At 36.2% G+C, this 13,903-nt stretch overlaps 1 protein-coding gene across 1 annotated transcript in view; it reads right to left on the reverse strand.

Annotated features, from left to right (window-relative positions):
- Positions 1-13,903, reverse strand: part of cyfip1 (cytoplasmic FMR1 interacting protein 1) — a 31,662-nt gene that overhangs the window by 11,983 nt on the left and 5,776 nt on the right. The window contains exons 5-23 of the mRNA XM_033965610.2: positions 13,693-13,794; positions 13,322-13,503; positions 12,766-12,862; positions 12,381-12,509; positions 10,070-10,174; positions 9,139-9,230; positions 8,765-8,882; positions 7,825-7,947; positions 7,189-7,314; positions 6,636-6,802; positions 5,675-5,822; positions 3,812-3,965; positions 3,578-3,734; positions 2,937-3,033; positions 2,694-2,770; positions 2,312-2,420; positions 2,121-2,240; positions 1,591-1,790; positions 717-804 (exon numbers count right to left, since the gene is read on the reverse strand). Coding sequence (XP_033821501.1) covers positions 717-804; positions 1,591-1,790; positions 2,121-2,240; positions 2,312-2,420; positions 2,694-2,770; positions 2,937-3,033; positions 3,578-3,734; positions 3,812-3,965; positions 5,675-5,822; positions 6,636-6,802; positions 7,189-7,314; positions 7,825-7,947; positions 8,765-8,882; positions 9,139-9,230; positions 10,070-10,174; positions 12,381-12,509; positions 12,766-12,862; positions 13,322-13,503; positions 13,693-13,794 — 2,391 coding nt within the window. The remainder of the gene's footprint in view (positions 1-716; positions 805-1,590; positions 1,791-2,120; positions 2,241-2,311; positions 2,421-2,693; positions 2,771-2,936; positions 3,034-3,577; positions 3,735-3,811; positions 3,966-5,674; positions 5,823-6,635; positions 6,803-7,188; positions 7,315-7,824; positions 7,948-8,764; positions 8,883-9,138; positions 9,231-10,069; positions 10,175-12,380; positions 12,510-12,765; positions 12,863-13,321; positions 13,504-13,692; positions 13,795-13,903) is intronic.

Genomic DNA, 13,903 nt, shown 5'->3' on the forward strand with positions numbered 1-13,903 from the left:
TATTTTACTTCAATTTTTGGTATCTCTGCAAGTATTTTTTCAAGCACTCGCAAATGTGCAACCAGTATTTTGTAGATTTTATTGTGTGAGATAAATTCAAATTCACAGAAGTTAAATAATTTTCTCAGTTAAAACTGCTTAGTATTTGCAGATTAAATGTTTTAATTTCAGTAATAATTTGGATGAGCCACACCACCCTCTCCTTTGCACACCTCTGCTGTACTTTTCATAAATAAATAAATATATATATATACAGATGACTTTTGCTTCTTGCTTCCTGCTCAAAATATCTGTCTGCATTAAACATCTGTTTGCAGGCTACATTAAATTTAAATATTAAGCAAATAAATTTAGGGCTATAATATAAAATAGTTTTGTTTTTTAATGTATATTAATTTTCTAGCGTGCGCCCCTAAATATTCTGTTGTGTAGATTTCAGTCAGGGGCTAAAGTGCTCTTGGAAAAAATAATTTAGTCCGGAGCCCTGAAGATGATGTTTGAATATGCAAGAAATTTAAACCAATGAGGTTTCATTAGCATTTAAAAGGAGTTAAAAGGTGGTAAAAGAAGATGTGCAGTAACAGTCACTACTGTATTTTTATATGGTCTGAATAGCACAGAATAGTATATGCATTACTTCAATGTGGGAAGTAGTAAATAATACAGATGCAATTGCCTCACTTGTCAAAAGTATTAGCATGATAACATGTACTGACCTTTGAGCCATACAAGTAGTGTGGCTGAGCTGTGGGTGGTTTGTCCCTTTGAAACTCCTGAGAGAAAGGCAGAATAGTGCGCACAAATCTAAAATCAAGCAGAAAGCCAAGACAAAATTATACATATTTAAAGTCAGACTGACAATGATTCACATAATTTTCTATTCTTTTTTTTTTCTGTCTATAATACAATAATGCAAAATGCAATCAGCATTGCATGCACACTGCGTAAAGTCTGTCTGGCAGATGGTGATATGAGCTGTTAATCTGTATTGTGTTATTTTGAAAACAATCATCTCTATTTAATCCAAGGATAAACTTCTCCATTTGGTTCTGTCCACAAACTCAGATGCCGACTGCAGAAGCTCCCTGTGTTTTAACATTATGGTGTTCACTTGAGATGGAGGCAGTGCAGATTACTATTTATGCTGATTTTTAGTTAGATAAATGTAGTGGGTGACTGTCTTTACACAGTACTCCATGTAAAGAAATCATCATTTACAGTCAAAAAAGACAGTGTAATTATAATGTTGTAAAGATTATGCCAAATATGAAATGTATTATAATGTAAATGTAACAGCAAAAGTACTGTATATTAGAATTAAAATACTATTTAGTAAAGTGATACTATGCAAAGAAGTGTAAAAAGTAACCCCTGAAGAAATTTTGGTCACCGAGTACTGTGGCAGGCCAATATACAATTTTTTTTTCCCTGACCTTGCATTTAGTCTGTCTTGGCACAATGAAAATGTTGTAACAAGTAGCAGAATTTAACCTTAAGTGCTTAGGACACTGAAATTAACCATCCCTATTGAGTTGAAGTCAAAACAGGAAGAATAAAAGAAAAAAATATTTTAAGAATCCATTAGCGTACCTGTTGGTCGACCCGTTGTAGCAGTAGTTTGGCAGGAAGTCGTAGTTGAGCTCCCAGAAGACGTGCAAAGTGATCCGGCCGTATGGAGCAGAGACGTTATGGTTGGCCTCTCTGAACATGGCATCAAAACTGTCCAGGGTCAAAAACTTGCACAGCAGTTTGTGTGTCATCCGGTTAATCTCTAGTAAACCGTCCAGCTCCTGTTAAATATGTGTTAGAAATCAGTAATGCATAGTGCAGTGAATGATTAAGCCAAAAAGACGTAGACGCAGACGTTGAAGTAGTAGTTTATATTACAGTGTTCTTTCACAGGTTACTGTTTCTGGACGTATTAAAAATGTGCACTGTGAACTGAATTTCCAAACATATTACAAATATCCTATATCTTCTTCCACTTTTCTGGGGCTGGGTCACGGGGGCAGCAGTCTAAGCAGCTAATTAGTAAAAAAAAATGAAATAGGATTTCCAAATAAAATATTTTGCCTTTGATTCCTAATAAAAAAGTGAACTGGATCATATCTTTACTATACCATGATGGAGGTGAGGTCTTCACTCTCAAAGCGGTTAATGGCCAATTCCATAGACCTGTAAAGAGCAGCTGAAACCCTCTGAGTGATGAGCCGGTTTAAATCAATGGAGCGACCAAGGAGCTAAAAAGAAAAAAAAATATGTTCATGTAGCTAAAAGAAAAAATAGTGAATAAATATATAACGATGAATACCTGGACATGTTTTTGTTTGAGCAGAGTTTCATAGCGGTTGGAAGCAGGCCAGGGGATATTGGCTCCTTGGGATTTGCAGTCTGCTCTTAAGCGCTTGTCAAGCAGTAGACTGTGAAATGGAGGAATAAAAAGTTAATACAAGTGTAAGTTTTAAAGTGCCAAAACTTTAGACATTGAATAAATTGTGGGAGTGATTTTTCTGTCTGTCTCTTTGGTGAAAGTATGCCTCTCTTTGGGGTTTAACAATGTGGGTAGAATAAGCAGTTAAATTATCTTTTATTAAACAAGACTGTATAATCAAGGGGTAGGGTAATGGAATATTTATTCAAAAGGTAAAAAAGACACCACAGTATTTAATTTATTCAGACTGACAATGACTTACCTTCCAGCTAGAATTTTGTAATAGGCAAATATCTGGTCCGCAAGCTTGTAGACAAATTGATCAAAGCACAGGTTTACCTGAAGAGAGAAGAAAATAAAATAATGTACCTTCAAGACATTTTTCAGAACACACTGTGATAGACAGACTATAAATGAGCTTAAAGAGAGGTTAGAGAAAGGTTAAGCACAGGATCGACCCAATAAGGAATCCTTATGGAATTTTTAAAATTTGTTTTTTAAGTACCTCTGCCTCTATTTCATCATACAGGAACTGCTTCTTGAACTTGGTCAAGGCGTAGTGTGCACTGTCGTTATACAAGTCCAGAGGGTACAGCACATATCTGAAATTCAATGACTTTCAATTAAAATAAGTGTAAAGGACAATCTTAAAATCCAACAGAAGAAAGTGTTTTTAAAGACTAAGCCAAACACATTAGTTATTTAACAGACCTCGATGTGACCATAAATAATCCTATATATTTGTGAATGAAGTGGGTACGTCTCAGCCTGGCCTTTTTAAACAGCTGTAGAGCAAGTGCTTAATGGCTTACATAAAACCAGGTTGTCAGCGTAATCCCGCAGAGAAGATTAAAAACAGACTTGAAACCATCCACAATTTTTAGGGCATTGCCTGGGATCTCCTCACGTTGAAAAAAAGTATAGGGAAGTTGTAGAGTCTTCCTGATCTTAACTTTGATCCCAAGAATTGTGATTTACCGGTTATTATGTTAATGAAGGATAACATGAGCAAAACACAATTGAAACCCTCATTAACTTTTCACACAGTGTATTCGAGTGTGTACTAAGATACTGAGTCTTTTTGTGAACCTCCAGATAGGACATCTATAAAGATGATAAATACTAAAATGGATTTGTTCCACTCACTCCATCATAGAGGCCTCCTTGGTCTCCAGGATGTGGTCTGTCAGGATCCAGGGCATGGACATCTCGATGGGGAACTGGATCCTACGTCCCATCGTCAGCTCCAGGAAGAACTCCCTAAACCACAGCTGGGACAGGTCACAACACTGCTGGAGGGTCTCTATAAAAATACAGCAGGACCATATTATTGCAATAAATTTATTTGAGGATTTGAAGAGTTAATTCAAAAGTTTTTACCACTAAAGTTAATTAGATGGGTGTAAAAGAACGACTCGCGGTGAAACTTCTCAATGTCCAAAATGGTGGGTCCTTCTAAACTGCTACGGAGAGTTTTCTTGGAGCCGCTTTTGTCGGCAATCAAAGACTCCAGCATCGTTCGTACCATGTAGAGCTGCAGACACAACACAGAATATTATGAACTACTGGAAGCAAAAAACATCAGTTGACTTAGTGTTTGTTGAAAATGGTAGGATAAATTACAATTAAACCAAGTTCAGTCAGGTTGCAGACCAGCTTTCCTTGATCAGGGTTTGGGCCAAATCAACGTTAGACTCGAGAACAGGACAAAGCAGGTCTAAACAAGGACTAATCTAGTCTGAAGACTGCACACCAGGACTAAACCAGAACTAAACCAGGAGTAAACTGACTTCATATAAACTCACCGGAGTGTGATTTAAGGCTCCATTTGTTTATTTTACACAACAAAAGACCATGTTACTGGATACATAAGTAAGGGTGTAAAAAACTACTGCATATTACTAGTAGAACATAGTGAAGAATAAAGAATTGATATAGTAGCCTTAAAATAAAACAAGGAGAAAAAGTGGAAAAGAGGAAATTTGTAGTAATTACCATCTGTCTGATTATACTGCTAAAAACATATAACCTCTGTAATTAGATTTGCTTCTGCACTAAGCTGATCCACAGAGGTCTAAAGAGAACATAATATGAAAGAAGTTGAGATATGAATTCTAAGTGCATTACTATTTAGAGCTTCCACGTATTAATTTAAAACTAGCACCACAAGGTCACACGGCTATGACCCTGCTCTAGATGAGATATAAAAAGTGATTGAGAGTGAATACAGATCAGGCTGGTGACATTTTGAAGCCCCACCATCTTATCTTTTTTGTAAATTGAATAATTTTAGAAACAGGATTTTAAAAATCCAATAAACCACTACTTGTATAATTTCCAATTGCAACACACACCCATTAGAGTGTCATTTAGAAGTAGTAGTTTCTGTAGCTTGTAGTTAGTATTTGTTGTTGTAGAAGAAGCAAACTACTAGCAATTGGCGACAAGTACCATTGTGTATTTATCTATAAAGTCAGACGTCAGTGTAGTCTTTGTGGGCTGTGCCAAGTCTTGATAAATAGATCTTTAATCCTTCCTCTCATCTTAATTTTATTCAAGGCAATATTAAATGCATTATGAACAGAGTTGCGTTTTAGTTTTATCCTGATGCAGAAAAGGAGTCACTGTAGCTAAGACTTAATTTGTGTCTAATGTTGTGGCTAGTCACAATCTTCAGAAAGTAGATGTGACATAAAACCATGACGAAACCAAAATTTAAACCTCGTCACGCTTTGTTCATTAGCTACAATGACCCAATAAGGTCAAATCTAAATGTAGATGAAGATATAAAGAGGTGAATGAGCATGAATACAGATCAGCCTAGTGACCGTGTATTAGCCCTTGTGCCCCTTTATTAACTCATTTCCCCCCACCCCCATCCAGAGACGGTGCAACTTTGACATGGTGAGATGGAGACGTAATCTCAGGGCCATATGACAGATTATGTGGCCTGACAGCTGCGGTGAGGCAGGTACAAACATTTTTTCTTCTTTTTAGGGCTGTAAGCTGCATCTGTCAGGGCAGTACAATGTAAACTGGAGAATCTAAATTTCCTATGATTGTTTTGCAACACCCTGATTTAATTGCACGCACGGTATTTCTTGATTTCTATTAAACAAATTTGACAACTGCAGCTTTATCCAATTTTTCTTGTGTTTTATACAATTATGATTTCTAGTAAAATTGGTAATTCCCTACAACCTCTCAATAACAGTGATAAGGCAGAGTGTAGCGAGTCCACACCTGTGTGCTCGAGGGCCCCACAGCTCTCCGAGGGACCTTGATATCGAAGCCTCCTTTTGGGTCTTTTTCTCCTCTGAGGGCTGGGTCGTTATGAGGCTCACGGCCAGTCTCCCAGTCGCATACCGTCTTTCTGATGGCCTGGAGGACACTATGAAAAGAGACAGATTTGAAATAGCTTATAGTATGGTCAATATTTACAGATTAGGATTAGCACTCAATGATGTCAAATGACAAACAACCACACACACACACACACCCCGACACACACACACACACCCCACACACACACACGCACACACAGACACACACACACACAAGCATTAAACTGTACCAAGGGAATCTCTTCAAAATGGCAGTGACCCAAATTACATTCAGAATGACTTGTATGGCATAAAACAACTGATTTAAGATTTAAGTGAACATTTGCCTTTCAAAATCAAATAGAAGGTTTTCCCAGAGTTTGACTGAATTGAGTTTTTATCTCTATAGGCCCAATATTTTGCTCGGCTACGCAAAGATTTTCCATCTTCTTTCTTTTCTCTTTTGGGGCTGAAAGTCAGCTTCAAATAGAACTTATGAAATAGTTCAGTGATTTTTCAATAAAGACGACGACCATGGAAATGACTATGTGGAAGCTTTTCAGACATCAATTATGTATGAGACATCTATACTGACTGAATAAGTGTCTGTAATATTTCTCAGGTAATGCAGCACTATGGTTTTATCTTGCCATATAGGTTTGTTAATGTTCTCAAGCAAAGATAAGACACCCAAAAGCTAAACGTATGACACGTTGGACACACCTGATTTTAGAGTTTGGGGTTCAAGGTTCAAACTTTTTTTAAGATGACAAAGGGATAGCAAAGAATTTGCACTATCCAAATCTCTCCATTTTAAACAATAGGCTCTTAAGACATTCCGGATGATTTCACATGAGCACAGTGTACTGAACCATTGGTACCTCTGTATGACATTCTTCTTCTTCTTAATAGCTTGGCGCAGTGGGTCTCTCAGAGTGACTTGAGCGAAATCCTGGAGCGCTGAGTAAATGGTGTGACGAATGGCGTGATTAAATACACTCTCCATTCGTCCCATCAGCACCTGCAGCCCTTTTATCATTGCAATCACCTGGAAACGGACATCATTTTAGCATAGACTAAAGTCTGGGTAAAAGCAAGCCGTCGGTGATACATCACCCACCAGATAATATAGATTATTTTGAAGGTTTCAAATAACCCTGATTCTGTTTAATGGCATGCCAATATTGCCAATGTAAAAGTAGCACCATGTTTTCTGGTTTTAATCAGTATCTACAAATGCAATATCAGTATCATAACATTATATTGTCTTTCAACAGTTATTTTTAGTTAATACCTTGTAAAACTGGTCTAGTGTGATTGCTCTTTTGTGTTTTTTATATAGCCTTATTGTAATCCTGGTTTAAATTTCTGTATAAAATGTGACACAGTTTTGATTTTTATATTGAAAATGTACCATACAAAGGCCAAACTTACCTCCACAAGTGCAAACTTCTCCTCGCTGCTGTAGTTGTATCTCGTGGCTCTCTCGTATTCCTCAGCATTGTCCGGACACTCTTTGTTGGAATATTTGTCAGTGGGGTGAACCAGCTTCCAGGAATACTACAACACACAAGTTTTTAATTGTATTCCAGCCATTTACTGAAATATGACATGACCAGAATGCAATCAGGGAGGTTTTCATGCGATAAATAAAAATACCTAGGAAACACTAGACTTCTAAATGTTGGGTCTTTACATTTGGATTTCATGAAAAAGCAATATTTTTATAATCAGATTTTACAGTGGAGGTATGTCTCATAAATGAGATGGACCTTTTGTTATGGTCCACCTCCAAACCATTGTGTACATCAGGCATACAGTATTTTCTATTATTCCATTGTTAGTGATTTAACCAAATAAAAGATCTTCATTTAATACTGTCTACATTTATTTTGGCAAGATAAAGCCACTTCTGACTCCTTGTACCAAAGGTATTAAATGAGGTATTAAAAGTGGCAATAAATGCAGTGTTTGACAGATTTTGACAACTGCCAATAAGGAATGCTATAAGCTACAATTTTATGATTGATTTCTATTTTAACTTAAGCTACTAAATTTCTTGTTCCTTACCACTTCCATGACATGAGCGCTCCACTGGGAGAGCAGCTGCATGCCCTGCAGAGCCAAATCAAACAGTTTCCTGTACTCGGAGTCTGTCTTCTGGGACTCCTGCCGACCTGACCCAGTCACAACCTATAGGACAATAAAAGGTTTAGTAACGCAAAGAAATTATCAATTCAAAGAACACCCTGTACATGGAAAAACATTCAATACTGTTTTGTTATTTTGTAACAGATGTGGAAACAACAATTTACTTAAAAATAATTACAAACATTTGCAAAAAATATCAAACAGCAACAATTATGGTTCATTTCTGAAGCCACACAAAGTAAACAGTTTTTCAGACCAGATAAATCATTTTCTCTGGTACTGTAAAACGTCTACAGACTTAAAAACCCAATACTTTGTGAACCCCACATGAAAGCTCTCCAATCATGAAAAATAAAGGAAAATTGCTATAAAGGTATTCAGTGCCATAATTGACTTTTGAGTAGCACACTGGATGTACCGTAGTATCTTTTTTAGTTCCTTTATTCACTTGTTATCTCAGTGAAATACTTTAGTCCTCTGACAGTTCAGGTTTCAAATTACCATCTGAAAGCCACAGAAATGTGACCCTAGAAAATCCATTGGGGCAAGACATCTGCTGCAAATCCTGTTACATCACAGCCACAAATTCAAATATCCCTCACATATGAGAGACTGCATCGAGACGGCACTGCACAAGTTCAGTTCATAAGAATAACAATTAAATTAACAAAATGACTGCGTATTTAAATATTTTAAATAAACATTTACAATTTGAAAATAAGAGGTTATTATTGACACTTTTCATTTAAAAATCTGGAGTTATCATGATCAAAACAATAGACTGCAATTATACTGTTCTCAAGGACATAAATAAGACAGCACAGTATTAAGTGGTGTGCCTGTGGAGTCTAGATGTTACCTCACTGTTGCTATAGCGAGCCAGCTCAGAGATAAAGCGCATGTGATCGTCACGGATCTGTATCATCTGCTCACATATGTTGTACTGAGGGCTACTAGAGTTTGATGTACAAGTCCACCTGCGGAGGAGAAGACAGTCAACTAAAGGGACAAAGGAAATGAATTAGATGATAATGTCAGTACTAAGCAGGCAACAATCACCAAATGTGATCTCAAATGTTATTGGGTTGGGCTATGCAATTAATGGGGTTTATTCTTAATTAAAATTCAGTTCAATAATCAAAGGTTTGATCACACCAAAAACTACTTTGCCTGACAATTCTGTCAGTCTGTATATTGTGCAATGAGAAATATAGGATATCATTTTCTTCAGACCTTGATTTGTTCTCTTCAAAATGAGCACTTGTCTTGATGTAGCGGGACAACTCGATCTGCATATCTCCAAACAGGGGGACCACCTGGAGTTGCTGTGAAGATGAGCATAACATAAATTAATTTGTAACTGCCTTCCAGGCATCTATGGCAATTTCATGAAGCCTGTCGCATAAAAACTGGAAAGAAAATATTTCTCATTAAGTTGGAATATAGAGTGTATGTAACAAGAATAACAAGTTACACTTTATTGGGCACAGTTACTATTGCCTAATCATCATGCTCTAATCCATCATCTTAATCAATTTGTACATGTCTTGTCTCCAAATTGCCACACAATGCCTATTGGAAGCATGACTTTTTGTATCTAGCATTTCCCTCCCTTCCCTTGTGTTTCATTGCCTTATTCCCTTCATTCACCTTCTCGTTTATCAAAACAAATTTATTTACCCATGCTTTATAGACGCAGTAAAAATGGCTCTAGACATCAATCTTCCACATTATATTAATTTGTATTTGAATGTGTTGTATAATATCTTGGCTTTTGTTGTGATTTTCCTCGGAAGTGCATTTGCCAACATTCATTGTAGTTATTATAGAGCCTGTTCTAGTCTAGTGAATGTGTAAACAACATTATATGCTCCTGTTATACTGCTGTGGGTCAAAGAGCAAAATATCGTATGCGCTTTAACAGGAGAACAAGGCTGCCTGTAAAATTTATTATGTATAGTTTAACATTCACAATATAAACATTTTCATTTGAATCTATACTGATGAAATTAATTCACTCTTCAACAACACTCACTAATGACTGACTGTATATATCATGGATTGTACAATAAATGGGGGAAGATTCATATACTCAAATAACATTATTACTTCAGATAAATGGTGATTTATGTATTTGGTGATTATTCACTTCCAATCCACTTACCTTAAAAAACTTGTCAATCTTAGTCAGATTTATTCTTTTTTTTGCATCCAGTTTGTAGATGTTGCTGCTGTTTCCATCCATAAGGTACAAACCAAAGCCCATTACCTGGAAAAGAGATAAAAGAGCACACAAGTGATTTCCATTATAATGTTATATTTTAGAAGGTCCCACACAAAAGGAGACGGGAGTGTTCCTGTAACAATTTTGATGTTCATTAAAAATAAAAAGATATTGTACAATATAATTTACATTAACTTCCTAGGACCTGGCGTCCACATGTGGAGAACACATTTTGGGTTGTCGAGGCCACAATGCAAATTTTTAGAAGAAGAATAATGTTGGAAGAATGTTCAGAATTTTTGTAAAGGTTTCCTATGTCTTCCTGCTCCTGTCAGCAGCACTTCACATGAGACACATTGTTCAAGAGGCGCAATTGTTGTTTCTCATTTTGTTTTTACATTCAGGATAAATGTTGCTGTGTTCAGGCACTTACTAATTTTTGCAAATCATTATTCAAATGTTTTATTAAAATGATTAAAATGTCCATGAGGACATTCGTTTTATCACTTTTCTCAGAAACTGCATAATGTAAAAAGATAATTCTTTGTTTTTACACTCACCAGGTCCCAATCAGTTCAAATAACAGATAAATTAATCAAGCATGTCATGCAAGAGCTCGGGTCTTAGGAGGTTAAGACCAAGGCTCAGATTATTCTGACAATTATTTATACAAAATCTCGATGTCAAAAACATTGCTGCCATTGTTATCTAAAGCTGCCATCTGTAATTAGACTGGCCGACCTAGCCCTGTTGTATTTTCACATATCATCACTAAATGTCATCTACGTTATTGCAGTCTGATACTGTGCCAGCTTTATCCTGACAGAGGACGAGAGAGCACTGATGAGGTCCCATCCAAACTGGGTAAATGCACCTAGGAAGTTCCTTTCCTTCTCATTGAGCTGGAGGCGTGTCATGTCAGATATGACAAATTGATCAGTGAAGTTAGGAAGGAGTAAGGAAAGGAGCAATTAAGAGCTCTTTCATAGCTCCTTTAGCATGGGGCCCTCGGGAAGTTCCTAACCAATGGCAAGGAGCTACTGGGCATCCCACAATTCACTGCACAGATCAAACCGAAAGTTTTGAGAATACAAATTTTCAAGTTATACCCTGTAGCAGATTATTAATTAAAATCTTCTGCATAAATAAACTATAAATAACTTTATAAAGTATTAAGCATAACTACTGTAGAGCCACATCAGCCCATTTGATATTATTTGCTTAGTGCAGTTTTCCCCATATTTGTTTACGTTTTCCAGTAACAAAACTTAAAAAAACGACATGACTAATTTGCATAAACTATAAGCCTGAGGTTTCACATCTGCCATCTACAACTGTAAAAAAAAATAAAACATATAAACTTAAGGATGGTAGCTTTAACACTATAGTTACTGTTATTTGAAACATCATCAGCACCACAACATTTAAGCAAAATAGTAATACAAGTAATACAAATGTTTAATTACATTATTGTCCATGATTAACTCTCTGAATTGTTGATTTGTTATCAACTTTTATAAAGCTAAATAAAATCTGAATGTTTTTGTAACACTAGATAGCAGATATGTTTTGTAAATGTAATTAAAGCTGCACGTTTCACATTATTACATGACACTAATATTTTTCTCATCAACGGGAAATTTACAATTAGAATATTGGTGCTTTCGCGCACCACGATGGCAACACAATTAAAAATCCAACATGGTTTTGAAACATGTTTTTTTTTTTTTTGGGGGGGGGGCCAATTTGGTGAGTTTTTTTTAATATATATTATATATGTCATATATATATTATATATATATATATATATATACACACACACACACACACACACACACACATATATATCATATATATCTATATATACACATATATATACTTATACATATATAAATATGTATATATAACAATACATTCGTTGCCACAGCAACAACATACTATATGTTTTTTGAAAAATCTTTAGATTCCCCATAGCACTGTCTGGTCAAATGCACTCATCATTGGGAAAGCAATAGGCCCTACACCCTGTAGGGACTCGGGCGTAATAATATCAAGCACTGGCTGCATCAGGAGACACAGACAGCTGTGTCTCACGGCTCTCATATCATTTGTGTAACGGTAATGCATGTCCTGTATCAATAATGATATTTTCATCATAATGCATCTTCTTGGTCAAACTGGTGGTTTAATGGTCTGAGCATAGACATTTATAGAAACAGAGATTTTCTTATGGGTCAGGGTGCACACTCACTTTCAGTAACATGTGCTTCTCTCCTGGAGTCAGGTACATCTTGTTCTCATAGTAATCGACACACAGATTCACGATGTCCGCCAGCAGCTCTTCATATCCATTAATGACTTCCAGCTGCTGCTGTAAGGACTGAGAGATGCAGAGAAGAGGGAAGAAAAATGTGATTTCTACAATGTACCATAATAATGTATTTAATTTTGTACACATGTTACATTTGTGATCATTTGTATCTCTCCCTGTCAACAGTTGCCATGTGTTATAACAGATGACTTCCTGTTTATTTTAGAAAGCGGATGTAAGCACTATGCCACTGTATCAGTCATTTTAATCCTTACCCACAAAATTTCACCCAAAGGTATAAATAGGAATAAAGTTCTGCACAAACCTGGGTAATTTTGTTGTGATTTGCCAAAAACATGGACAAGTTTTGGGACTCTTGGATTGAGGAAGGCTCCGACATTTTTCTGAGAAACTGTGCCGCTCTGTATAGAAGTCATTTCAATGATTAATTCATTAAAATACACAATTTAAACAATGAACAATAAACTGAAATGTTTTAGCCACTATATTACACAATACTGTATAGGGAAAATGTATCTCCTCGTTACTTTAGAACATTTAGACCTGGACACAAAGAAACACCTTGAAGCAAAGAGACAATAAGAAAGAACATGCATTCATACAGTAGAAAGCACGATGCCGTCAAGAATAGCTTCATTTCTATAGTCTATTGATTTCTATTGTACACTTCTTTGCTAAACCTGGAGTCATATGCTCAACTGCCTTACAGTTTATGTATTACACTCAGAACTAGTAACTGTGAAAAAAACTGTACTGATGAAATAACCGCATAACAAACCCAAAACCAAATATTTGTCATTTCCAAGGCTGACCATAAGAAATATATAAAACTGACATTGGCGCCCTCTAGTGCCCAGTACCTTTTGTATGCAGAGTGATCATTCTTGACACTGCACTTCATGTTCTTGAGTTCATCCAAAACTGCGAACATGTTGATGAACTTTCCCAGAGTGAGTAGGTACGCTTCTGACACAAAGTCCTTCCGCCGCTCGGTGTGACACAGGCGACGCACCTCTCCACAAAAACGATCAATCGCAGTTCGCTAAGGTGAAGAATAAACAATGTTTAAAAAGGGAAAATAAATAATATGGACATTTCTTTCTTTTTTTGCAGATTTTTATTTTAAACGTGACTTTTAACGAAAAACAGTATTGAATAAAACAATGAAAAAGTGTATACTGTTGATGTACTTAATCTTTTTTGTTCATATCAAATAAAACCTGCACATTACCTGAAAGTACATGAAGTTCATAAGCTTGGTGACTTCAGGTTCAAGGACTTCTACAGTCTTCTCATATATCTCCACTCTGTTTGGCTGCTCATTGCATTTTACCTATGGAAGTTTAAATAAATAATAGAATAGCATAAGATGGTCAAATCAAGAAAATGTTAAGCTTGTGTTCCTTCATGACAATAGTACAGAGATTTGCACTGGTAGAGTC

The sequence above is a fragment of the Periophthalmus magnuspinnatus genome, chromosome 4 (assembly GCF_009829125.3).
Source record: "Periophthalmus magnuspinnatus isolate fPerMag1 chromosome 4, fPerMag1.2.pri, whole genome shotgun sequence".
NCBI lineage: Eukaryota > Metazoa > Chordata > Actinopteri > Gobiiformes > Gobiidae > Periophthalmus > Periophthalmus magnuspinnatus.